This window comes from Podarcis bocagei, assembly GCF_964188305.1.
Source record: "Podarcis bocagei genome assembly, chromosome: 2".
Lineage (NCBI taxonomy): Eukaryota > Metazoa > Chordata > Lepidosauria > Squamata > Lacertidae > Podarcis > Podarcis bocagei.
In genome coordinates, this window is record NC_138126.1 from 23,128,058 (window position 1) to 23,155,829 (window position 27,772).

Below are 27,772 nucleotides of genomic sequence, written 5' to 3' on the forward strand. Positions count from 1 at the left end.
CCATGGAGAGACCTGGTCTGAATAGAGACATTGGATTCTTATCTCATTATACATGATAAAGCTATTTTTAGCCATCTCACCCCTTGTGGTAAACCTATTAACAGTCATCAAAAGATTTACCACACCTATCAGCCAATCACCCATTTTCACCACCCTTCCGAGTAACACTCCTCCCCACCCTCTCACTATATATAAAGGTCTGGTGACTTCTGTTTCAGTGTATGCACACGAAAGCTCATATCAGTAACAAACTTGGTTGGTTTCTAAGGTGCTACCGGAAGGAATTTTTTAATTTTGTTTTGACTACGGCAGACCAACATGGCTACCTACTGGAGTTTCTACAGAAGGCCTTTCCCACATGGCTATTTAAAACCAGGCTTATGATGATGATGATTTGTTAAATCTGTATACTGCCCTATACCCGCAGATCTCGGGGCTGTTTACAATATAAAAACAAAATATTTGCGATTAAAAACAATAAAGCAACAACCCAATAACTCCCCCTTATACATCTGAGACTATCGCGGACAGTGTCCAGATGCAAAGGAATGACTATTCTGGCACAGGGGAGCCTCCTCGGCTCTAATGTTAGAAATGAATCATTATCCCCAACCCTGCTGAGGCAAACGAAATGCCACCCCTCACGTGGGCACGGGAAGCTTCTCTTCTGTGCCCGCAGCCCAAATGAGGCCTTCTGCTGCTCCTTTTCTCTCCCCTCTTGAAACTTTGAACAGGCCTAAACAGTTTGCTTCCCTGTCCTGACTTGTTGCCAATTTAAGAAACCAGAAACTCCTGAGATGACCTCAGGCCACCAGCTGGTTTCTGGCTCGGGAAGGCCCGCCTTGCGTTTCGTGCCAAGCATTCGCTCCCTGTATGCAGTTAAAGGAGAAGAAGACGGTGGAGGAGGTAGAAGAGGCGACGGCACTCCAGCCGGCCAGGAAGGAGCCATGGCTGCCGTCTTCCTGCCGGGCAACCTTCAAGATGAAGCCACTTGCTCGGTCTGCCTGGAGTACTTCAAGGACCCCGTCTCCATCGAGTGCGGCCACAACTTCTGCCGCTCCTGCATCGCCAAGAGCTGGAAGAGCCTGGAGAGCGATTTCCCCTGCCCTCAGTGCAGGGAGGTTTTCAAGGAGAAGAGCTTCAGGCCCAACAGACAGTTGGCCAACATGTCGGAGATCATCAGCCAGTTCATCATGCATGGTGGCAAGGGCCTGGAGGAGGACGGGCTCTGCGAGAAGCACAAGGAGGCTCTCAAGCTCTACTGCAAGGACGACCAGAAGACCATCTGCGTGGTGTGTGACCGGTCTCGGGACCACAGGCCGCACACCGTGGTGCCCATAGAGGAGGCTGCCCAGGAATACAAGGTAAGAGATCTGATGCGCTGGTGTTCTGCGCAGGTGTGGTGGGAGTGGCCCCTAGCTGGATTGCTCACAGGCCTTTAGACGGACATTGTTTGCTGCTAAGAAGACAACCCCTAAAGCTGAAAGGAAAGTTCTCTCCAGAATTTGTGGAAGGGGAGTGGGGGAGAGCGGAGGGGAAGGGATGACAGACCCTTGGATCTCTGGGTTCGACTGCCTTTGGTTTTTGCTTTTCCAGGAGGCCTAGAACAGGAGGCATTGGCACCTGTCACTCTCTGAGCCCCCTCAGGATGTTGTCATCATCACATAAGAGCCCACCCACCTGTCAGATTTGGCCCACAAGGGGTGCAGGAGTTTATGATCTGGCCCTCCAGCCAAAAAATATCCCCCCCCTCCTGCCCCCATTACCATATGGCTAGATAGGACCCAGGCAGTATTCTCTCTCTCTCCCCTGACGCCCCTGGAAGGGCAGGGTATAAATATTATTTAAACTGTAAAAGTTCCATGTTGGACTTTGGTTAAAGGCATAGGAGAGAAACTGGTCTCAAAAGCTGAAAGCTGCACGTTTCAAGGATGTACACAGAGAATTTGATTCCGTTTGCATTTATAAGCAAACCTAATTTGCACTTTCCAAAGCAGTATGCAACTAAAACAAAAGCGATCTTCCCAAATTTGCATGTCTCCAAATTTTGCAGCGCAGTTCTCCGGTCACGTAATGTGTACAGATATGCATGTACTAGAGTAAAGTGTGCATACAAGTGCATATATCAGTGAAAATACTATACAGGAATGCATTGTAGAAGAAATTGCTTTGCAGAAATGTGTATTTTATTCAAAAGTGCATACGAAGTTGTGTCGGTGGGGGGAAATTTGCACTGAAATTCTGAGTTTTTATAAGGACGTGGTTTTCGTTTGTTTACAAAAATGCACAAACTGATGTGGAATTGTGGAGGGCAGGCCTTGAGAATAGAAAAACAAACAAACGAGAAGCTGAGAGAAAAATGGACAGGTGTGCCCATCCCTAGTTTGGATGTGGCTTCTTAGAATAGAAAAGCATGGCAGTGCCTGCCTAGATATCTCTGCTCCCTAGTTAGCCCCATTGAGCTCAATGGGACTGATTCCCAGGTAAGGGTGCATAGATTGCAGCTTGAATTTCCCATGAGAGGGCAGGCGTAAGTTGCACCTGTGCAGCTTGTCCTTGTCAGGCAGGAAAAGGTTAAGCAAGTAACCAAATTCCCAATCTATTTCTGGGAGGGAGAGTTCCCAAAGTGGGAATAAGGTCACAGGCTGACACTGTTTCTCTGGAGAGCAGGAGCCCAGCTTGCTCTTCGGCTGTCCACTGCCAATAGCAACTTAAAATAGAATTTACAGCTGGTGAAGGAGGGATGGCTGCAGGCTTAGAAAGGTCCATTGGCCCTGGAAGATTTTGGGGCAAGTTGTTCTGTGCTTGAGCTACGGGTCCTCCACCAACTTCCCTTTACACAAGTGGTCTTTGCACTGGGGACCACATAACACCAGTCCTGAGAGATCTGCATTGGCTCCTAGTACGTTTCCGAGCACAATTCAAAGTGTTGGTGCTGACCTTTAAAGCCCTAAATGGCCTCGGCCCAGTAGACCTGAAGGAGCGTCTCCGCCACCATCGTTCAGCCCAGACACTGAGATCCAGTGCCAAGGACCTTCTGGCAATTCCCTCACTGTGAAAAGTGAGGTTACAGGGAACCAGGCAGAGGGCCTTCTCGATAGTGGCGCCCGCCCTGTGGAATACCGTCCCTTCAGATGTGAAGGAAATAAGCAGCTATCCTATCTTCAAAAGACATCTGAAGGCAGCCCTGTTCAGGGAGGTTTTTAATATTTAATGCTGTATTGTTTTTAACACTTGATTGGGAGCCGCTCAGAGTGGCTGGGGAGATTCAGCCAGATGGGCGGGGTATAAATAATAAATTATTATTATTATTATTATTATTATTATTATTATTATTATTATTTGTGGGAATCTACAGCTGGGTCTCCTTTTTTATAAAATATTTATTAAGATTTTCAAAAAATTACAAAACAAAAATAAAAAAAACAAAAAAACAAAATAAAAATGGTTAAAAACAATTCAATCTTTCCGTCACATATTTTTCATTTACCGTATTTTTTGTTCTATAAGACTCACTTTTTCCCTCCTAAAAAGTAAGGGGAAATGTGTGTGCATCTTATGGAGTGAATGCAGGCTGCGCAGCTATCCCAGAAGCCAGAACAGCAAGAGGGATTGCTGCTTTCACTGTGCAGCGATCCCTCTTGCTGTTCTGGCTTCTGAGATTCAGAATAATTTTTTTCTTGTTTTCCTCCTCCAAAAACTAGGTGCGTCTTGTGGTCTGGTGCGTCTTATAGAGCGAAAAATACGGTACTTATTTCCCGGACCTCCTTTTCTGTATTCCAGTTCAGATTGTTAGTTCAGCAAATCCCTCCCCTCTTTATTCATCTTAAACTTCAATTTTAAAATATTGTGACATTAAATTTTTACCTATTAATAACCATTTTCTCTTATTCCCTTATAACATTACAGCTAAAGACCACTTAGTTTCTATCCAACATCGTACTAACATTCATTAATTTTACAATATTTCTGTAGATAATCTTTAAACTTCTTCCAATCTTCTTCCACCAACTCTTCTCCCTGGTCTCGGATTCTGCCAGTCATTTCTGCCAATTCCATATAGTCCATCACCTTCATCTGCCAGTCCTTTTTTATTTTTAATACAGCTGCCGTGAAGGGCTCCCAATTTACATAGGCACCCAAGGCTGTTGGAAAGCAGTTTCAGCGAAGGGCAGTGATTCAAATCAGGGCTATGGTCTGACTGCACATAACGTAGCAATCTTGTTGAAGCTACTGTACGTTGTTCTGTCATGGGAAGTTACAGGGGAACCCCAGGGTTAATGCGATCTGGTGCTTAGAGCAGGGATGGGCTACAACTCCCACGAGCCCCAGACAGCATGGCCAGTGGTCATGGAAGATGGGAGTTGTAGTCCAATGACACCAGGTTCCCCATCACAAGGTTAAAGCCAGGTGTTGGGATAGGGCTTGTGAGTTGTGGATTCGAATCCCTGCTCGGCCACGGGGTTTACTGGGTGACCTTGGGACAGCCCCCATTCAGTCTTACCTACCTTACATTGTTGTTGTGAGTTTAAAACAAACATGAGAGAAACCATGGTGGGTCATTCTGTTCTGCATTCTGTTTGACCAGAATTTTCCCTCTGCTTATGGGAAGCCCACATGCAGGAACTGACGGCAGCAGCGCTCCATCTGTTGCTGCCAAATTACTGTTGCAGCCTGAAGGGTGTTGTCAGGGAACTGACATCAGAGCGAGAGGCTAAGGGGAGGCTCCCAGATGATGCTGGCGAAGGACCCAGCAGCAGGGGGAGAAACAGCTCAGTAGAGGGGGAAGCCAATCAGCGCAACACCAGGGATAAAGGGGGGCAGACGGGGGAAGTGGAGAGAGGGCTCCAGGACTCTTCACTGGACATCAGTGAGGAGAGCCCAGGTCCTCCGCTACCCACGCCTTCCCTGCGCAGAAGACTCGTGCGCAGTGAGAGGAGGAGGAGACTGGGTGTCAAACAACTTTTATGTTGGAAGAGGTTCAAGAAATGCCCACTGACGGATTCTGCCAGTGACTGAGGCAGCCACCATGAGAAGGGGCTGTGCAGTCAGAAAGGTTTAACAAGGCAAATTAACCGAGAAAGGCACCAGTTTACGCACGAGTAACTCATACCTATTACAGGTGTGTATGTGTTTTTGTGTCAAACCACATGCCAGTATGAGCTTTTTGGAAGAAAGTGAGACCTAAATGAAACAAACTAAAGCTATGCCACTTTTAGTTTTGTTTGAAGGAAGGTTGGACGTAAATGTAATAAACAAAGAATAGATCAGTGAATCGTTTTTAATTGAATTTATTTCCTATCTTTCCTCCCCAAGGGTGGCAAACAGATACACATTAAAAAAACAACAACACTTATTGACAGCTGCACGAATTATTATAGCTAGGAAGTGGAAGGAGCAAGGAGAAAATAAAATGGAAGAATTGTATAAAGAGCTGTGGGATATAGCTATTAACGATACATTAACATGTGCCATTAAGGTAAGCTGGGGAATATGCAGGAGAAACGAGTCTGAGGAGATATGGAAAGTGTTTGTAGAATTTGCACTGTTAAAACGGAAAGGGGTCAAACCATCACAAGAGGTGCTGAAATTTTGGGAGGTTGGGTAGTTACATTGGAAGGGTCTCGGTGGTGGGGTGCACATTTTTATTCCTATTTATGTATGATTATTACTTTGTCAAAATAATATTTAAAATAAGACAAAAAGAAAAGGAAAACAAAGGAAAACATTCCAAAACAGATTAAAAAATTCCAAAAACAATTTAAATTTTAAAAAACCCAACAAGCAGTCACAGTAAAAAACTATTCTGTCCAATAACCTTGGGGTTGCCAGGAACAGTATTCTAATAATAATAATAATAATAATAATAATAATAATAATAATAATAATAATAATAATAATAAATTTATTATTTATACCCCACCCATCTGGCTGGGTCCCCCCAGCCACTCTGGGCGGCTTCCAACAAAACACTAAAATACAATAACCTATTAAACATTAAAAGCTTCCCTAAACAGGGCTGCCTTTATCATCATAATAATAATTTATTATTTATACCCCGCCCATCTGGCTGGGTTTCCCCAGCCACTCTGGGAGGCTTCCAACTGAATATTAAAAACAGTACAGCTTCAAACATTAAAAACTTCCCTAAAGAGGGCTGCCTTCAGATGCCTTTTAAAAGTAAAATAGTTGTCTATTGCCTTGACATCTGCTGGGAGGGCGTTCCATAGGGCAGGCACCACTACCGAGAAGGCCCTCTGCCTGGTTCCCTGTAACCTTACTTCTCGCAATGAGGGAACCGCCAGAAGGCCCTCGGTGCTGGATCTCAGTGTCCGGGCTGAACGATGGGGGTGGAGACGCTCCTTCAGGTATACTGGACCGAGGCCATTTAGGGCTTTAAAGGTCAGCACCAGCACTTTGAATTGTGCTCGGAAACGTACTGGGAGCCAATGCAGATCTCTCAGAACCGGTGGCCACTCCCAGTCACCAGTCTAGCTGCCGCATTCTGGATTAATTGCAGTTTCCGGGTCACCTTCAAAGGTAGCCCCACGTAGAGCGCGTTGCAGTAGTCCAAGCGGGAGATAACTAGAGCATGCACCACTCTGGCAAGACAGTCCGCGGGCAGGTAGGGTCTTAGCCTGCGTACCAGGTGGAGCTGGTAGACAGCTGCCCTGGACACAGAATTAACCTGTGCCTCCATGGACAGCTGTGAGTCCAAAATGACTCCCAGGCTGCGCACCTGTTCCTTCAGGGGCACAGTTACCCCATTCAAGACCAGGGAATCCCCCACACCCACCCGCCCCCTGTCCCCAAAAAACAGTACTTCTGTCTTGTCAGGATTCAACCTCAATCTGTTAGCCGCCATCCATCCTCCAACAGCCTCCAGGCACTCACACAGGACCTTCACCGCCTTCACTGGTTCTGACTTAAAGGAGAGGTAGAGCTGGGTGTCATCTGCATACTGATGAACACCCAGCCCAAACCCCCTGATGATCTCTCCCAGCGGCTTCATATAGATATTAAAAAGCATGGGGGAGAGGACGGAACCCTGAGGCACCTCACAAGTGAGAGCCCAGGGGTCTGAACACTCATCCCCCACCACCACTTTCTGGACACGGCCCAGGAGAAAGGAGCGGAACCACCGTATAACAGTGCCCCCAGCTCCCAGCTCCTCTAGACGGTCCAGAAGGATGTTATGGTCGATGGTATCAAAGGCCGCTGAGAGATCCAGCAGAACTAGGAAACAGCTCTCACCTTTGTCCCTAGCTCGCCGGAGATCATCAACCAGCGCGACCAAGGCAGTTTCAGTCCCATGGTGAGGCCTGAATCCCAATTGGAAGGGATCCAAATGGTCCGCATCCTCCAGGCGTGCTTGGAGTTGTCTGGCAACCACCCGCTCAATCACCTTGCTCAAGAATGGTAAATTTGAGACTGGGCGATAGTTGGCCAAATTGGCTGGGTCTAAAGATTTTTTTTTAAGAAGCGGTTTAATGACCGCCTCTTTCAGCGGGTCTGGGAAGGCTCCCTCACAGAGGGAAGCATTCACCACCCCACGAAGCCCATTGCCCAGCCCTTCCCGGCTCGCTTTTATCAGCCAGGATGGGCAAGGATCAAGGAGACAGGTGGTCGGTTTCACTTGTCCAAGCAGCCTGTCCACATCCTCGGAGGTAACAGATTGGAATTGATCCCATGTAACAGGACTAGACAAAACTCTAGCACTCTCCCACCCTGGCCCTGCTCCCACGGTGGAGTCTACCTCCTTAAGAATCTGAGCGACTTTATCTGCAAAAAACTTTGCAAAAGCATTGCAGGAGATCTTGGGGTCCCTACCAGGCCCCGGTGGTAGTTATTTTTCTCTTTGACATCTGGTGGGAGGGCGTTCCACAGGGCAGGTGCCACTACCGAGAAGGCCCTCTGCCTGGTTCCCTGTAACTTGGCTTCTCGCAGCGAGGGAACCGCCAGAAGGCCCTCAGCACTGGACCTCAGCGTCCAGGCAGAATGATGGAGGTGGAGATGCTCCTTCAGGTATACTGGACCACCAGATGCCTGGGAAAACGGGAATGTTTTCAAATTCCTCCTGAAAGTTAACAAAGGAGACAGGCACAGCTCACTAGGGGAGGGCATTCCACAGCCACCACTGAAAAATGGTGTGGAAGCAGGAATAACACAGCCAGTCCCAATGCCACTGTGCCATTGCTCTGATCATTTTTGGAGTCCCCTGGCTAACTGCATTTATGTAAAGAAGAAACAAACATTGGGTGATCAAGTCACAGATCTCCTGGGCAATGTATATTTAGGCCTTCAGGTTAATTTAGCTAGAAGAGCTACCGCTCCATGCATGAATCACTGGTTAGTTCCAGGTATCATAATAATAATAATAATTTATTATTTGTACCCCACCCATCTGGCTGGGTTTCCCCAGCCACTCTGGGCGGCTTCCATAGAAACCAAAAATACAGTAAAATATCACAGATTAAAAACTTCCCTGAACAGGGCTGCCTTAAGATGTCTTCTAAATGTCAGGTAGTTATTTATCGCTTTGACATCTGATGGGAGGGCGTTGCACAGGGCGGGCGCCACTACCGAGAAGGCCCCTCTGCCTGGTTCCCTGTAGCTTTGCTTCTCGCAATGAGGGAACCGCCAGAAGGCCCTCGGCGCTGGACCTCAGAGTCCGGGCAGAACGATGGGGGTGGAGACGCTCCTTCAGGTATACTGGGCCGAGGCCATTTAGGGCTTTAAAGGTCAACACCAGCACTTTGAATTGTGCTCAGAAACGTACTGGGAGCCAGTGTAGATCTTTCAAGACCGGTGTTATGTAGTCTCGGCGGCCGCCTCCAGTCACCAGTCTAGCTGCCGCATTCTGGATTAGTTGTAGTTTCCGAGTCACCTTCAAAGGTAGCCCCACCTAGAGCCCCACGTAGAGCGCATTGCAGTAGTCCAAGCGGGAGATAACTATCACTTGCTAATAGGAATGTTGGGAGCTTGTCCACATGGGCCATCACTTAGCATGGGCAATGCAAACATACCAAGGCTAAGCCTCCTGGCGCAGCTCTGAATGGGAGCCAAGTTGGGAGGTACTAAGGAACAGGGATCTGCCAGGACCTGCAGATAGCAGTGCAAATTGACCTCTAAACGACCTGTTTATTGAGGCTTACATAGAGGTTAGACTAGGTCTGATCTTTACTGAGCATTTGCTCTGATTTATTTGCAGGAAAAGGTGGTACCAACAATGACAATTCATCTTGATTTGCTTGCGCAGGTGTACATGCACAGCTTCACCCCACGTTTTTTCAATGCCTTTCCCCATCACTTTCCTAACTGCAAAAAGTCTGTTGTTGTTTTTTTAAGTAGGTTAGTTGCACAAGGCTGGCAGACCGCTTTAACTGTGCAAACCTACATTTCCTGCAAAATGCAGTCAGTCTGGAGGCAACCTGAAAACATGGCTGCACATTAGTCATCATCTCTCCATGCCAGAGCACATTGAGAAGATGACCCTCCTTGATGTCTATTGTAGGTCAGCGCATTAAAACGGTAATGAAATATACTCAGAGTCGCAAAGTGATTTCATGCTCTTTATTCAGCTCATAGTGGTGAGGAGGAATGAATGAAAGTCCCCTCAAAGTATCTGCTTTATATACATTATTTACACAATGGGCTGCACATGATTGGTTAATTCTGGAATTCTACTGTAAGCCAATCAGGTTGTGGATTCGCTTCTATCTGGAGAATGATTGGGTGGTTCCTGCCAACCAATCATACTGCTGCATTGTTCTTGGACCAATCAGACTGCCGCATTCTGAATCCTATTGTTCTAGGACCAATCAGACTGCTGCAGTTTGGATCCTATTCAACTCAGTACATAACAGGTAAGCAGGACTTCATCCAAGCCAGGGATCACTAGGTTTGAACCTCATAACCTTTGTTCAGTATCCATCAGCATTAAGCATGTGAAATAACACAGAGCCAACTGTGGACTGCATCTCCCTTGTCAATCATCATTGTGACAGTGGCCTACGTGAGAATTGTTTCCCGTTCCTCCAAGTCTGAGACTGCAGCTTTGAGCCAGATCTGAGGCCAGAAGCATCTAATTTTAGAAATTAAACATGGGTGGTGTAATAAATCCTTGCCATGTGGGTATTAGTGCTGCCAGGTGGAACAGCAAGGCAAAAGCATCACCTTTCTCTGCTTTCAGCTTCTGAGTGGAGGCAGGATCGCTGGCTTGAAACACATGGCAACCCTAATGGGCACTGCCAGTTGCAACTCCACACACACACACACTGTTATGTACCATTACATGTAGTGCTGTATAAAGGAAACCGTTACGATTGTAACTAACGCCTTATCTCGGTGGGGAGGGGTGTTATGTACTGAAGTTCTCACCCTGGGCCAGCAGGGGGATACTGTAGATAGCTTTTACTCAGGTCCCCATATGCAAATAAGGGATCGAAAGTGACGTTCACTGATTGGATAGTTATAGAAAGTGGTTACAGTTACGTTGTACTCGAGCTCTATATAAGTAGGCTGGCTGAACCCTTCAGTTCAGTTCTGTTCCAGCTTACAAATAAAGAGCTGTTTGAAGAACCGCTGTGTCATCTGATATGTTCACCCACAATTTCACACACACACACAGAGTGCCATAATTACGTATAAGCTAAACAAGCTATAGCTTAGGGCCCCACTCTCTTGGGGGCCCCCAAAAGAATTTAAAGGGGGAAAAACCCACTGGATGTACATTTCCAAAATATAAGATAAAAAACAAATAAAATAAAACCTACTGACCTACTTAGGATGTAAGTCACAGGCCCCGCCTGCTAGCCTGCTCCCTAAAATATCACTGGTTTGCTCATTTCTGTATATAGGGTGCCTACATTCTGCATAGACTGGTGAAATGGCAACATGTGCAAATGGCTTTAGATACCTATTAGGTCCATCAGTTACCAGATAGCATATATTCAACACAAAAAACAGTGACAATTTGTTGTTGACAAAGGACAGCTGGGCATATAAAGGGCCCCATTACCTTCTGTAGCTTAGGGCGTCATCAAACCTGAATCCGGCCCTGTGTGTGTGTGTGTGCGCGCGCACACACACACTTGTTGTTGTTTAGTCGTTTAGTCGTGTCCGACTCTTCGTGACCCCCTGGACCAGAGCACGCCAGGCACTCCTGTCTTCCAGTGCCTCCTGCAGTTTGGTCAAACTCATGCTGGTAGCTTTGAGAACACTGTCTAACCATCTCGTCCTCTGCCGTCCCCTTCTCCTTGTGCCCTCCATCTTTCCCAACATCAGGGTCTTTTCCAAGGAGTCTTCTCTTCTCATGAGGTGGCCAAAGTATTGGAGCCTTGGCCCAAAGTATTGGAGTGCACACACACACCTACGCAAATCCCTGCAAATATACAAGTTGCTGTCAGGAATGATGTGGGCCTGGGGGTCCAATGAATTCTGCATCAGCTGACGTTCCTTTTGCCAATAGGATTTCCCACTTTTATCAGACTGGAGAGATCCTGGTTCAATTCCTCACTCACCATGGAGCCCAAATGGGTGCCTATCACGATCTCTCGGCCTACTCTATTTCACAGGGCTGTTTTATAAGGATAAGGTGGGTGGAATTATTGCAGAACAGCTTGAGCCCCCTGGAAGAAAGCTGGGATAAAAATGCAGTAAATGAACAGAATGCCGTAGTTGCTTGAGAAGCAGCAATTCCGGAGGCTAAGCCTTCTGCATAACTGTCCCTCCAAGATTTCTGTGCCTGGATTCCCACTTAACGCAACTCCTTCTCCTTAGTAGCATTGGACCCTGCCTTAAAGTGAGACAGACCATTGTCCATTATTGAAGGACCAGCCACATCTGCTATTGGGTCCCCGGAGCACAGATTCACACAAAGCGGCAAAACGTCCTTGCAGGTTATTAACAGGATTTTATTTGAAGTGCATATATGCAGAACAAAGGTACAGGGCGATAAGCAACCTGCACAACCCAGTCAGGGTGCGCCCCCTTTTTATAGATTTGCAGAATACCATACCACCTGATTTCTTGTAAATCACCTGATTTCTTGTAAATCGAAACTTATAGTAAGTTCCTATTACCATGTAAGGTCTTGGCCTCCCTCCCTCTTTCCTGCAATCTCCCTCCTGTGGTGCCAGTGTGGTGTAGTGGTTAAGAGTGGTGGACTCGTAATCTGGTGAACCGGGTTCGATTCCCCGCTCCTCCACATGCAGCTGCTGGGTGACCTTGGGCCAGTCACACTTCTCTGAAGTCTCTCAGCCCCACTCACCTCGCAGAGTGTTTGTTGTGGGGGAGGAAGGGAAAGGAGAATGTTAGCCGCTTTGAGACTCTTTCGGGTAGTGATAAAGCGGGATATCAAATCCAAACTCTTCTTCTTCTTCTTCTTCCTCCTGGGGTTACAATAAAATCCATTCAACCTTGTTCTTTATCTCTACCCGCCCAACCAGACATTCCAGCGAGAGGCCCATTTGCACTGTAACATTTAAGCAACAGAAAAAACCCTGTCCTGCTGGCTGGTGTAGAAACCTCCCCCCTTTGGGATAATATAGAACAATATTGTAATACAGTATGCCCCTTCATTATGGCCATATATATATATAGCCAGAGTCTTTCTCAGGAAGCAGGTCTTTCCCACCTCTACCAACTGGATGTTAAACTTGTAATATTCTGCATTCAAAACGCATGCCATTTTTATATGGATGGTGAACTGCAGCCTGATGCAGCAAAAATATGTGATGGGACCAACTGACTACCTTTAACTTTATCTCTCAGTTATCAGTATAAAACTTGTTTTGTGGCTCCAGGTATGGATTGCACTTTCTCCTGCAGAACAGATCCCAAAGTACACGAAAAATACAGGCACTTTAATAATATTTAATATATATATATATTATATATATACAGGCACTTTAATAATATTTAATATATATATATATTATATATATAAATCAATCAATTTTATGTTTTTGGATCTTAGGAACATATATATATATATGTTCAATTGATATATATATATCAATTTTATGTTTTTGGATCTTAGGAACAAATTCAGGCCCGTTTGGATTTCTTGAAGAAAGAGAGACAGGAGCTTCTGGAATTCAAAACACAGGATGACAAGAAAAGCCAAGACCTTTTGGTGGGTATCAGTGGTTACTTACAAGCTGGCAAATGGGTACAGCATTGACTCAGATGAGGGGGTATAATAGAACAGAGCTGAAAAGGGTTGAATGGGTGGGGGCTGCCCTTTTGCCTTTCATAACAGCTTAATATTGTGATGAAGTGTGGAGCTGGTAAAGCAAAGACGAGCATTATCATGCACTGCCCATGTCTGCCCATGTGGCTCCTCTTGAAGGTGCAGAGCATGACAAGAATTTGAATTTGAAAATTTTGAATTTGAATTTGAAATCCCGCAGTCAAGCATTGCTACACAGAGAACAGAGGTCTTTGGCTACATCCTCACTCAAAAGAGAGAATATAAATGTGCTTTAACGCTGCTTCTGGGTTACATGACAGTAGAATACAAGGGGTATCTGGATGAGTTCCACAGCAACAGGTTCACAGCCAAAGACCTCTGTTCTGTGTGCCAATTGACTTCATGGGCAGGCCCCTTGGTCACGTGGCTGGTTAAAGCAGACTCATAACAGACTCAGAGCACAAATTTATAGAGCAGATGACAAACTAGGTGAAAGGTTAGGAGTGTCCCTTGTTATTTTTGCAAATTATAACTCTGTTCCTTATCCTCTGCTGCCATCTATTGTTTGTACTTATTTATCATTACTCTCCCTCTACAGCCTTTGTGGAAGCGAAAAGATGCTTCCTGGGTGCTCCCCTTTTTGGGGGCAGGATTCAAATCACATACCGGCAAATTCAGGTTACACGATTAAAGTGGATTTGGAGCTTGTAAGCAACTAGCCTACATCCCATAATGCTTTTTGCAATAAGGAAAGTGATGGCAACATGTATTGGAAAGTGTAAGTTTGGCTGCCGTCCCAAAACACACCAGTAGATGCCCTCACTTGTAATTTAAGGAGAGGCTCTTTTTAAAGGCAGAGTAATGGGTGGTGCTGTGGGTAAAACCTCAGCGCCTAGGACTTGCCGATCGCATGGTCGGCAGTTCGAATCCCTGCGGCGGGGTGAGCTCCCGTCGTTCGGTCCCAGCTCCTGCCCACCTAGCAGTTCGAAAGCACGTCAAAGTGCAAGTAGATAAATAGGTACCGCTTTATAGCGGGAAGGTAAACGGCGTTTCTGTGTGCTGCTCTGGTGCCGGTTCGCCAGAGCAGCTTCGTCACGCTGGCCATGTGACCCGGAAGTGTTTCCGGACAGCGCTGGCTCCCGGCCTCTAGAGTGAGATGAGCGCACAACCCTAGAGTCTGTCAAGACTGGCCTGTACGGGCAGGGGTACCTTTACCTTTACCTTAACGGTAAGGTTACAGGTTTTAGGGGGTCAGTCTGGATGACACCCAGGGATCCCTTACAAACTTGTGATCCTGTGTAGATGAGGTTAGAATCTATAAGAGTCAAGCGACCAAACCAAAGACCACAAAACCACCATCCTTTTATTGACACCATTCTGACGTTAGTTGGCCAAAGTTGTGTTTTGAGACTGTTTGGTGGTGTTAGCCCTTCTGCTTACACGCAATCTTGGTTTTGTTTCTTTAAGAAAACTATAGAGACTGAGAGACAGAAGGTCCTCTCTGAATTTGAAGGGATGCGCCAGTTTCTGCATGAACAAGAGCAGCTTCTTCTGGGTCAGCTGGACAAGATGGAGAAGGGCATCACCAAGAGGCAGAACGAGAACATCACTGAGCTCTCCAAGGAGATTTCTCTCCTCAACAAACTCATTGCGGACCTGGAAGACAAAATCCAAGAGCCAGTGCTTGATTTCCTCAAGGTAAAACTTTCCCCCCCAAAATTACGCATGCATCCCAAAACCTTTGTGCAAAGCCAAGCCTATTATCACCAGCGTCACCTATAAATTATCTGACACACTGTACCACGATAGATGTCTGGATGTGTGCACACTTGCAGAACTTGCATGACCTGTTGTACTTTCTTCATCAAGTACTTAGAAACCTCGCCTCAGGAAGGTGCTTTCCTCAAGGAAAGTAAAAGCCATGTTATCTCTGCCTTGGTAGTCTCCTAGGCCACATTCATGCCATAATTTTAAAGCACCATGATACCACTTCAAACAGTCGTATAAAGGTAAAGGACCCCTGAGAGTAAAGTCCAGTCGCAAACGACTCTGGGGTTGCGGCGCTCATCTTGCTTTACTGGCCGAGGGAGCCGACATTTGTCCGCAGACAGTTTTTCCGGGTCATGTGGCCAGCATGACTAAGCCGCTTCTGGTGAACCCAGAGCAGCGCACGGAAACGCCATTTACCTTCTCGCCGCAGCAGTACCTATTTATCTACTTGCACTGGTGTGCTTTCGAAATGCTAGGTTGGCAGGAGCAGGGACCGAGCAACGGGTGCTCACCCCCATTGGGTGGATTCAAACTGCCAACCTTCCGATCAGCAAGCCCAAGGCTCAGTGGTTTACACCACAGCGCCACCCACATCTCAAACAGTCATAGCTTCCCCCAAAGAATTCTGGGAGCTATAGTCTGTTACGGGTGCTAAGAGTCGTTAGGAGACTGCTATTCCTCTCACAGACTACAATTCCCAGAGTTCCTTGGGAAGAATAATAATAATAATAATTAATAATAATTTTTTATTTATACCCCGCCCTCCCCAGCCAAGGTCGGGCTCAGAGCGGCTTACAAGCAATAATAAAAACAAGATGAGTGATTACAACTTAAAAACAAAAATAAATACAACATTAAAATAATGGAACATTAAAATATTAAAATGGAGCCTCATTGCAGGAGAAGGAAAAGAAAAAAGAAAAAGGGGGCGGAGGGAATCAAATTGGCTCCAATCCAAAGGCCAGGCGGAACAACTCTGTCTTACAGGCCCTGCGGAAAGAGATCAGATCCTGCAGGGCCCTGGTCTCATGAGACAGAGCGTTCCACCAAGTTGGGGCCAGTGCTGAAAAGGCCCTGGCTCTGGTTGAAGCCAATCTAACTTCCTTAGGGCCTGGGACCACTAGGGTGTTGTTATTTATGGACCTTGAGGCTCTCCGTGGGGCATACCAGGCGAGGCGGTCCCGTAGGTACGAGGGTCCTAGGCCGTGAAGGGCTTTAAAGGTCAAAAGCAGCACCTTAAATCTGACCCTGTACTCCACCGGGAGCCAGTGCAGCTTGAAAAGCACTGGATGAATATGCTCCCATGGCAGAGACGCTGTGAGGAGCCTCGCTGCAGCATTCTGTACCCGCTGGAGTTTCTGGGACAGCTTCAAGGGCAGCCCCGCGTAGAGCGAGTTACAGTAGTCAAGCCTGGAGATGACTGTCGCATGGATCACTGTGGCCAGGTCGGGGCGGGAAAGGTAAGGGACCAACTGCTTGATGCGGCGAAGGTGGAAAAATGTCGCCTTGGCTGTTGCTGTGACTTGCGCCTCCATGGAAAGGGAGGCGTCAAGGATTACACCCAAACTCTTAACGGAAGGCAATGGCACTAATTGGGCCCCCGCAAGAGAAGGGAGTTGGTCCCTCATCCCCATGCTATCCCGACCTAGCCATAGGACCTCTGTCTTCGAAGGATTTAGTTTCAATCGGCTCCCACGAAACCATCCAGCCACAGCTTCCAAGCATCTGGTCAGTGTGTAAGGGGCCGAGTTGGTGTGGCCATCCATCAGTAGATAGAGCTGAGTGTCATCAGCATATTGATGACAGCCCAGCCCAAAGCTCCGGATAATCTGGGCAAGGGGGCGCATAAAGATGTTAAAAAGCATTGGGGAGAGAATTGCGCCCTGCGGCACTCCACACACCAAGGAGTGGCGTGACGACATTTCCCTCCCTAGTGCCACCCTCTGTCCCCGACCAGAGATAAATGAGCACAACCAGTTACGGGCTATGCCCTGTATCCCCACGTCTGCAAGGCGATGGTCCAGAAGATCATGATCGACCATGTCAAAGGCTGCTGACAAATCTAAAAGGATCAGCAGTCCTGACCCGCCTCGATCCAGTTGTCTACGGATATCGTCTGTTAGGGCAACCAGAGCCGTCTCCGTCCCAAAACCAGGACGGAAACCGGACTGAAATGGATCTAATGCCGATGTTTCCTCCAGAAACCTACCAAGCTGTTCAGCAACCGCTCTCTCAATTACCTTACCCAGGTATGGAAGATTTGAAACTGGGCGGTAATTGGATAGGTCTAAGGGATCTAATGAAGCTTTCTTTAAGAGTGGACGCACCACTGCTTCCTTCAGTTCCCCTGGGAATGTCCCCGTGTCAAGGGACAAATTGATAATTTCAACCAAGGGGGTCCGCGCAACATCTGGACACTCCCTAATCAGCCAAGACGGGCACGGATCAAGGAGGCAGGTGGTGGGCCTACCAACTTGGAGGAATCTATCCACATCAGTAGGGAGTATCCGATCGAAATGGTCCAACACTGGACCTGAAGTCAGTCGAGGGGCCTCCAGTTCAGTCACTGTATCTAAATTGGCAGGGAGGTCACGGCGGAGCAACAGGACTTTCTCCGCAAAAAAGCTCGCGAATGCCTCACAGCTGTGGGTCGAATTTGTGCTTAAATTTGGTTGTCCTCCTAAGGACGTTATTGACCTAATTATTCTAAAAAGTTGTGCCGGGCGAGAGCTAGCGGATGCAATAGAAGCTGCAAAGTAAGATTTCTTAGCAGCTTTCATAGCCATCTCATAGGCTTTCATAAGCGTCCTATAAGATGTTCTTGAGGCTCCGTCACGAGTCCGTCGCCATACTCGCTCTAGCCGTCTGAGATCCCGCTTCATTTTCCGGAGCTCCTCAGTAAACCAAGGGGCCCGGTTTCGACGGGGTCGCAGAGGGCGCTTAGGCGCGATCTCATCAATGGCTGCCAAGAGCCGGTTATTCCAGTCCTCAACAAGGTCATCTAATGAGTCGCCAGGAGGAGCAGGGTTCCGCAAGGCTTGTCGGAATCTATCAGGATCCATCAGTTTTCGCGGACGAGCCCAAATAGGCTCGCCACCCGAGCCGGGGAGGAGCGGGAAGTCAATCTTGGCTTTTAAAGCGTAGTGATCAGACCATGGCACTTTCACAGCGGGGAGCATGATCACATCTATGCCAGCCCCAAAGATCAGATCCAGCGTGTGGCCTGCTTGATGAGTGGGGCCCAAAACAAACTGGGAGAGCCCTAGTGTTGCCATGGAAGTCACTAGGTCTAGAGCCTGTGAGGAGGGAGCGGCATCGGCATGGACGTTGAAGTCTCCCAAAACCAGTAGGTTTGGGAACTCCAAGGCCCAGCCCGCCACCACCTCCAGCAGATCTGACAGGGTGGCTGCAGATGTGCTGGGTGGTCGGTACACCAGCCAGACAGCCAAGCTCTCCTTGGTGCCCCACACGAGACCAACACATTCAATGCCGGAGATTGCCGGTGATGGCAGAGCTCTGAAAGAGCAATCCTCCCGGAATAACAACGCTACTCCTCCCCCCCGACCTACAGTCCGCGATTGATGGAGGACAGAGAAACCTGGGGGTGTTATCTCATGTAGGGAGACTACTTCGCCTTCCCGTACCCAGGTCTCCGTCACGCAAGCCAGGTCAATCCCCTGCGAGACAAAAAAGTCACGCATGGTGGCAGTTTTGTTGCCTATGGACCTGGCATTGCACAGCACCAATGACGGAGGTGTGTAATCCTTGTTCTCCCTACCCTCATCCCTTGGGATGGGGCGTAGATTGGAAGGGGTTCGAGGATCACTGCATCTCGAAACCCTTCGCCGATAGAGATATCTAGCCCTACCGCCATTCCTCCCTAGCCCTTCAATTGTGGAAATCCTAGATCCCATACTAGCCTCCCCAATAGATGGGTAACATCCCCTCAATAACAAGTCATCCTTGGGCCAGGACTCCTGGGTCAAAATGGTATGGGAAAGAGTCGTTAGGAGACTGCTATTCCTCTCACAGACTACAATTCCCAGAGTTCCTTGGGAAGAAGGATTGATTGTTAAGCCACTCTGGAGATTGTAGGTCATGGAGGCGGAGATCTCCTAACAACTCTTCATTAAGGGTGCTGAGAGTTGCAGGTGAAGCTTTTTACAGCACAAACTGAAGCATTATCACTTGCTAACATCTGCGGATCGAGCAGCTGTCAAAAGCAGAGGAGCCAGGGAGTTAGGAAGAATGTAGGTCGCCCTGACATCCGCAACAAATTGAATTAAAACAGGACTGAGTTTCTTTCGATTCAGAAACAATATTTTCTGATTTCTGTATTGTTGGGGGGAGGGGAGAAAAATACTCCCCCTCACCCCTGTCACTTGAAAATTGCTTTGCAGAAAAGCTGTGCTCTGTGGTGTTGATTTTTAAGCCTTGATTTTTCTGTTTGCCACCGTTCTCAAGTTGCACCTAATGTTCCCATGCCAAGCAGTTTCTTTGACCTATTTAAAGGCTGCAGAATTCCTTACTGAGGATGGCTGTAGCCCAGAAACCTGGGCTGTGGTCTCTTTCTATACATAGCATACTGTACTAAGGACATCATCACGATCATGAGAAAGACCACTACACACACACACACACACACACTTTTGTTAACTTTCAACATTTTAAACATATACAGTAAAAAAGCATTTTTGTCTTTTCTCTAATTTTTGCCAGCATCCCACCCCTTTTCCAATAGAGTTGCTGTTTCTCTTCTGCTGCTGCACCCTGTCTTCTACCTATCAAATCTGAACCAGGTCCATGTTATATTTTAACCACCAGTGGCGTAGCGTGGGTTGTCAGCACCCAGGGCAAGGCAAGTAATTTGCACCCCCTAACCAGTGGATTTGCGCCCCTAACCCTAACCCCCAGATGTTGCGGCCAGTGTGGCCGGTGCGGCCGGGCCCCCCTGCACCCCCCCACGCTACGCCACTCTGCAGCAGTAGCTTCAAAACCCACCTTGCCAGTTCCCAAAGGGCACTCTTGCACAGCAAAATCCAACGCCTTTCGTTTTTCTCATTTATTTTTATTATTACTATGTATCTTTAAAAGATAAACATTCAGCGTAACAAAGAACTTAAACCGGAAGCCTTTCTTTAGCGCACACACACACACCCTTAGGGGGATGATCCACCACTCATTTACTCGTGAGCAAGCCCGCCAAACTTGCTGACAAAACCGAAAGCCTCTTAACCCGCTGGCGAGAGGCTTAGCCGGGCCTCGCCCGCCCACCGGCTTCCTCTCGGAGGTTTTTGGGGAGCGCAGGGCGCGGCGAGGCCCGGTGGCGCGTTGGGGTGCGGAGGCTGCCCGTGCCGGCCAGGCGTCGGTGGCGGCGTCGGCGCTGCTGCAGCGGCTGCCCCTCCTGCGAGCAGTGAGTGGAGCGCAGCCGCAGCGGCGGCGGGGGGCGCGCGCGCGCTAGGGCGCAAGGCTGGCGGTGGCTGCGGGGAGCCCGGCGGAGGAAGGAACTTGTCCCTTCCCTCTGGACTCGCGCCCCCCCAGATGTTGCGCCCGGTGCGGCCGGCACCCTTGGCACCCCCCACGCTACGCCACTGTTAACCACCACTCCACAAATGGTGGGCAATTCTGGTATGAGCATTGGTGGCGGTGTGGTGGCTGTGGACTAAACACTTGAACACCCTTTCTGCGGGCTTCCAGTGCTTCTCCAGACAGCTGCCGCTATACACAGAAGTCAGCTGTTGGGAACTGCAGCAGAAAAACCCTTTTAAAAAGCGTTTGTGACTCCTGCATCTATATGGCGGTAGATGGAGCAGGATGGAGTGGCAACTAGAAAACCAGAATGTCCTACACTAAGGCGATCCTTCCGTTAGGACAAGTGCTTAGGTTTGCCAGATGCAATGACCCTTGCCCTGATCCACAGGCCCAAAGGAGGTGCCTGTTGAAGTGTAGGTGGGTTCCCACGAGGAACACAGTGATAACAGCAAGAACCTTTGTTGAACTAACAGAACTGGACAACAGGGGCAAAGCAACTTCTTATATACATTTCTGAAGGCCTGGGCCACTCCCACTCCCAACGTGATTGGCTATCTAAACTTCCAAGCTGCGAATCATGACTCAGAGTTTGAGGGCCAATGGCATAAGCCCAAATACTGAATACGTACTGTGATTGGATATCATGTATCGAATCAGAACACAGGGGCTCAGAATCCTTAATCCAGACCAGGCACCCCCAACCTGCGGCCCTCCAGATGTTTTGGCCTACAACTCCCATGATCCCTAGCTAACAGGACCAGTGGTCAGGGATGATGGGAATTGTAGTCCAAAGCATCTGGAGGGCTGAAGGTTGGGGATGCCTGGTCCGGACTCAAGCTCAGGCAAACACAGACCATGGAATACATAACACCTGTGCAAGTGGTTTGATGCAGGGGTACCAAAAAAGGAGGCCAGAAATGCCAGAGGGGTGCCCCTCTCCGATGCTGGGATCCAGTGCTGTGAGCAGGCTGCAGCTCCACCCCACAGCTCACCCCACACACCCTGGTTGGCGATTGCAGAAGTTACGCAGCTGGGGCAAACACAGAAACAGCAAGTGTCTGTCATGACTCTCTACTCCTGGGCAAACATTTTATGCATTACCTGTACAGTGGTACCTCGCAAGATGAATGCCTCGCAAGACGGAAAACTCGCAAGACGAAAGGGTTTTTGGTTTTTTGAGCTGCTTCGCAAGACGAATTTCCCTATGGGCTTGCTTCGCAAGACGGAAACGTCTTGCAAGTTTGTTTCCTTTTTCTTAACACCGTTAATACAGTTGCGACTTGACTTCGAGGAGCAACTCATAGCACACGGTGTGGTAGCCTTTTTTGAGGTTTTTGAAGACTTTGGTGATTTTTGAAGCTTTTCCAAAACTTTTCCGACACCGTGCTTCGCAAGACGAAAAAAATCGCAAGACGACAAAACTCGCGGAACGAATTAATTTCGTCTTGCGAGGCACCACTGTACAGAAAACTGTCGCCAATGAAACTCTGTCTCCTCTTCCTAGGCCAATAGCCAAGCGTGCCAAGACAACAGAGATAAGCGTGGCATCAAAGCAGGCCAATTAGCATATATCAAAGCAAAGAGATAAACATAGTGAGCTCATTCTTGCACCAAATACTAATTAGTCTCTAGGTTATCTTGACTACCAAGATGGCCTTTACAGGCCTTAAGGAACAAATATTCACCGTTTGGTTCTACACAATCCTCCTCTCTTCCCCCTGCATGCTGTTCCAGGGTGTCAAGGACTGGCTGGATGCAGAGGAGTGGTGGGAGGCAGCAGCTGGGGGACCCTCATGGGAACCCCCAGGGGAAGAAGGCTCAGAGCCCGGGGATTGGTGGTGGGACGACGATGAGTGGCCAGAGGGAGCAGACCGGGAGGAGGAGGAGGAGGTGTCGGAAGCTAAAGAGGTAACAGGGTTTAGCGAGCAGGGATATTCCGACAATTGAAGAATGGCAACAGAAAGTACAGTGGTACATACACTTCAGGTTACAGACGCTTCAGGTTGCAGACTCCCCTAACCCAGAAATAGTACCTCGGGTTAAGAACTTTGCTTCAGGGTGAGAACAGAAATAATGCTCCGGTGGCTCGGCGGCAGCAGGAGGCCCCATTAGCTAAAGTGGTGCTTCAGGTTAAGAACAGTTTCAGGACCTCCAGAACGAATTAAGTACGTAACCCGAGGTACCACTGTATTGGAGTATGCGGAAATAGCAAGGCTAACTGGAATAATCCGACAGCAGGACGATGAGAAATTCCAAAAAGAATGGTCCAAATTTATGGTAGACTTAGAGAAAACTGTACATAAATAAAGACACTCACAGGACTGAAATAAAACTCATAACGTTTATTGTAAACATTTGGTTAGACCACAAGATGCAATGCTGTAATATAATAAGGAATGTATGGCTAAAGTAGAATACAAAAATTTATGAAGGAATTATAGACATTTATAGAATGTATATATAGCAATCACGCTTAAGTAAGAGCAATGCAGAGAAGCCAGAAGAGGGGTGCAGGGAAGTTAATTCGGATAAGATATAGATTGAAAGGAGAATACTATTGTTAAGCTGTATTGTGTTTAAGATATTTGGAAAAAATTACTGGTGGAGGAAACACCAGGGTTTAGTGAGCAGGAAGAGGCTGTGGCAGAGAGCAGCCCAGAGGCAGAGGCGGAGACTGGAGAGGAGGCTGCTGAGGGTGCCAGGGAGTCTCCCCCTCCTGCTGTGACCTGCTCCCCTCTCCCCTGGTCTCCCAGAGCCCAAAGAGGGATGAAGAGGGTGGAGCAAAGACAGACAAGGTGTCGGAGTCTCAGGTTGCTTGGGAAAGACCCGGGGGGGGGGGAGGAGGAGGCTTAGAGAGCTGTAGGAAGGCAAGGACCTTCCATCCTCGCAACTGCCTCATTGGGGCAAGATCTACGGGGAAGAATTGCTGGGCTCACTAGGCCCAAGCTGCTGTTTCTTTGAAAAAGTTTAATTCACTGACACCTTGTGAGTTACTGCTGACCTGCTACCGATACCCGCCCTGACACCGCCGTCACCCCCCCCGACTTTCAATAATGGAATGGAATGAAATGAAATGTGTTAGACGACTGCTCTTCCCCCAACCCTCTTTCCCTTCCCTCTCTTGTTTCCAGTGTGGTGTAGTGGCTAAGAGCGGTGGACTCGTAATCTGGGGAACCGGGTTCGCGTCTCCGCTCCTCCACATGCAGCTGCTGGGTGACCTTGGGCTAGTCACACTTCTCTGAAGTCTCTCAGCCTCACTCACCTCACAGAGTGTTTGTTGTGGGGGAGGAAGGGAAAGGAGATTGTCAGCCGCTTGGAGACTCCTTCGGGTAGTGATAAAGCAGGATATCAAATCCAAACTCTTCTTCTTCTTCTTCCTCTTCCAGGATGTGACAAGTGCCCTGATCAGGTACGGAGCTGCAATTTCACCCCCTCTTTGTTCTTTGTTCATGAACCAGCTGAAAGGTCAGTGTCAGCCATTCAGGGAAGCAGAGTCTCTGAGGCATATTCTGCAGGCTGCAGCCTAGATGACTCTCTCGGGTCATTACAAATCCCAGGCTCCTTATAACCACTTTGAGTGTGAATATGATCCCACCCTCGCAATCTCAGCTTTCCATCACCTACATAGGCAGCCAGACTGGCAGCTCTCAGACAGAAATAGGGAATGTGGGGAGGGCTAGGGAGAAGGAAGAGTTATTTTCTTGTTTATTTGTGTAGCAGCGAAGCCACTGGGGTGAAGTTCAACCCTTGAAGCCTCATATGTTTTTAAAAAAACAACAACAACTGGGAGGCAAAGCTTTGCTCTTTTGTCTGTCGTAACTCTCAGTTCAGTATCTCTTCTAATTTTTGCAACCTGTCAGAAGCGATGACCTTAAATGTCAGAGGCCGGTTCCTGTTTCTTCTGATATGAAGGGCCACACCTGCAATTTCTCTCTGAAGACCGTGGTCCTCAAGGGAGTGCTGAAGAAATTCAAAGGTAAAGAGAAGCAACACAAAGCGGCAGCGTTGGCTGGTGGCATGGGGTGCCATGGCCCAGCACGGAGCAGTCTCTTTCAGTCTCGATAACAATTTGCATTATTGATTTTACAGAAGACAGCCTGAAAGAACTGCTTTCTTAATTGACTAACGCAGGGGTTGTCAACCTGGTCCATACCGCCCACTAGTGGGCGTTTCGGGGTTCTGCGGCACAAGCTGAATCCTCCTTCCATTGAGCACTGGTGGGCGGTAAGGAAATTTTACCACCAAGAAAGATGCATTAGTGGGCGGTAGGTATAAAAAGGTTGACTACCCCTGGACTAATGGGATGTGTCGTTGCAATGCAGCAATGGCCTCTTTGCTAGCTGGATTTTCCGAAAGGGTTTAGACAAATTCTCCAGGGAGCCAGCAGTTTGTGGGGTGCCTGCTGTGTATTCTTCTTTTGCACCGGACAGGGGTGGGATTTGCTGCCTCTACCAAAGGCTATTAATCATGGTGGCCGTAAGGAGCAGCCTCCATATTCAGAGGGAGGGGGCAATAACGGGGGGGGGGGGAGCAGCTGCCTCCATGCCCTGCTTGCGGCCTTCCCAGAGGACTCTGGGTGGTCACTGCTGGAATCAGAATGCTGTGGAGAACCTCTGGCCTCTGGTCTTAAATTGGGCTTCCTGGTCCCATCATTTGGCCAGTGAGGTCGTTTTGGCCTAGCCACGCCCACCTGCCCTACACCTGGCATCAGGTATGGGGCAGGTAAAGAGACAGCAGGGTTGGGGGCGGGGAGGTTGCAGGTAACCTGTTCAGCAGCACCTACAAAGCCCTGTGCATGTGGTTTTGCAAGCCCCGACAATCAGCTGATGCAGAGAGCTGTAACCAGCAGATCTGGAACATGGAACCTTCATCAAGCTGATGCCCTCCAGATAATTTGGACTACAACTCCCATCAGCCACTGGAAGGCACCGGCTTGGGAAAGACTGGTATTTGTTTATGACACAGAGGTTACTAACAGTTTCCATTCTCTTGTATGGGTCTCTCTCTGTGTGTGTGTGTGTTTGCGTACAGTCATACCTCATGTTACGTTTGCTTCAGGTTGCGCGTTTTCAGGTTGCATCCTGTGGCAACCCGGAAGTACCGGAAAGGGTTACTTCCGGCTTTCGCCGCTCACGCATGCGCAGACGCGCAAAATGATGTCACGTGCATGCGCAGAAGCGGTGAATCGCCGCCCGCCCACGCACGCACAGACGCAGGTTGCATTCTGCTCATGTTGCGAACAGGCCTCTGGAATGGATCCTGTTCGCAACCGGAGGTACCACTGTATATGCATATCCAGGGAGCTGGTTGTAATTGCAAGAGAAGTTAAATTACACACACACACACTGCAAAAAAACCTGTGTACCCAATGAAAAATAGTGGGTACTGTATAGTATAATATGTACGTATATGGTGTTTGGACAGAATCTCTTTCTGCTGTTCCTAGTTAGCCCTGATTTTCATTAATGGGCTTCCTCTTCTTTCAGATCACCTGCGGGATGAATTGGGGAAAGGTGAGAAAGGTAAGTGCTTGTAATTACCTAGATTTGCTGAAGAACCAGATCATACAGATAGCAACCAGGGGAAGTTCCTGAATGGATTCCTCTCCTATATCCAGTGCTTTTTTTTCTTTAAAAAATGTTTAGCGGTACTCTCATTTTGACAAAAAATAATAATCACTATTTTATAGCTCAAATCGGGAAAAATAAATACAGTAAATGGACAAAAGTACAGAGATTCACAAAATGTCCCCATGCGTCCCCCCAGAAGAAAGCACTGCCTATATCTTTCAACCTCCTTTGTATTAATTGTCAATGTTTGCCCAGATAATGATGATGATGATGATGATGATGATGATGATAATAATAATAATAATAATAATAATAATAATAATAATAATAATAAATTTATTATTTATTATTATTTATACCCCGCCCATCTGGCTGAGTTTCACTAAGCCACTCTGGGCGGCTCCCAATCGAGTGTTTAAAACAATACAGCATTAAATATTAAAAACTTCCCTAAACAGGGCTGCCTTCAGATGTCTTTTAAACAGAAGATAGCTGCTTATTTCCTTCACATCTTATGGGAGGGCATTCCACAGAGCGGGCGCCACTACCGAGAAGGCCCTCTGGCTGGTTCCCTGTAACTTGGCTTCTCGCAGCGAGGGAACCGCCAGAAGGCCCTTGGCATTGGACCTCAGTGTCTGGGCAGAACGATGGAGGTGGAGACGCTCCTTCAGGTATACTGGACCAAGGCCAGTATATGCCCTTCCTGTTAATTTTTGCTGTTGTTCCTGTGGGGGGTTGACTTAACGCTCTTATCCTGCCTCCTAGAGGAGCTGCTCCTGGACCCAGAGACGGCCAACCACCTCCTCATCCTCTCGGCGGACCTCAAGGGCGTGAGGATGGGCTGCCGAAAGCAAGATCTACCTGACAACCCCAAGCGCTTCGACACCAACTCTCGCGTCCTGTCCACCGAGGGTTTCAAGTCGGGGAGGCATTACTGGGAGGTGGAGGTGGGGTCTGCCGACGGCTGGGCCTTTGGGGTGGCCAAGGAGTCGGTGCGTAGGAAAGGCTTGACCCAGTTTAGCCCTGAAGAGGGCATCTGGGCCTTGCAGCAAACGGGAGGGCGGTACTGGGCAGTCACAGTCCCCAAGCGCACCCCCATTTTCATGCCCGAGAGGCTCCACAAAGTGAGGGTTTACTTGGACTACGAAGGGGAAGAGGTGTCCTTCTACAATGCTGACAACATGCAGCACATTTTCACCTTCAACGTTGCCTTTACGGAGAGGGTGTTCCCCCTCTTCTCCGTTTGCTCCACTGTCACCTACATTAAACTTTGCTCCTGAGAGCAGTTTCGTTCCAAGAGGGTGGGCAACTACATTATTTGCGCGCAATGAAAGCCATAGCCCGCTTGCTTTCAATGCCAAGGTGTCCGTCCCTGGGGGCCACCACCGAGGAGGGCCTTGTAGTCACATAACCTTGTGGCGGCTGCAGGAAAAGTGCTTGGGGGTGGGAAATGCCTTCAGATGCGGCGGGTGGGGCAAGATGGCCAGGTGTGTGTGTGTGTCTCCTGCTTAAACCATTGGAAAGAGGCACTTACCAATATGTGTTGAAAGCTAAGGGCTGTGCAAGGCCGTTGGTTTGCCCTAGGTTACTCAAAGGCACGTAGACAACAGGCTTAGATGCACCCACAACTGCACTATAAATTTTAGTGTGCTATGATACCACTTTAAACTGTCATGGCTTCCCCCCAAAGCATTCTGGGAGCTGT

At 48.2% G+C, this 27,772-nt stretch overlaps 1 protein-coding gene across 2 annotated transcripts; it reads left to right on the forward strand.

Annotated features, from left to right (window-relative positions):
• The first annotated feature begins 485 nt into the window (after positions 1 to 485).
• LOC308580738 (E3 ubiquitin-protein ligase TRIM7-like) lies at positions 486 to 27,364 on the forward strand. 2 transcript variants are annotated; one of them, XM_081182861.1, is made up of 7 exons: positions 486 to 1,364; positions 13,043 to 13,138; positions 14,663 to 14,893; positions 23,884 to 23,906; positions 24,361 to 24,473; positions 25,984 to 26,019; positions 26,833 to 27,364. In XM_081182861.1, exons 1-7 carry the CDS (start codon positions 798 to 800, stop codon positions 27,345 to 27,347), a joined length of 1,581 nt encoding a protein of 526 aa, XP_081038987.1. In that variant the 5' UTR covers positions 486 to 797; the 3' UTR covers positions 27,348 to 27,364. The 2 variants fall into 2 exon arrangements, with proteins under 2 accessions (XP_081038987.1, XP_081038986.1); XM_081182860.1 differs by having other exon boundaries at positions 487 to 1,364; positions 24,358 to 24,473.
• The last annotated feature ends 408 nt before the right edge of the window (positions 27,365 to 27,772 follow it).

Coding starts and splice junctions, on each gene's coding strand:
- LOC308580738 (XM_081182860.1), top strand. CDS start 798: ATGACCTCAGGCCACCAGCTGGTTTCTGGCTCGGGAAGGCCCGCCTTG. Junction 14,894..23,883: donor CAGTGCTTGATTTCCTCAAG/GTAAAACTTTCC, acceptor TTCCTCTTCCAG/GATGTGACAAGTGCCCTGAT. Junction 26,020..26,832: donor ATTGGGGAAAGGTGAGAAAG/GTAAGTGCTTGT, acceptor CCTGCCTCCTAG/AGGAGCTGCTCCTGGACCCA.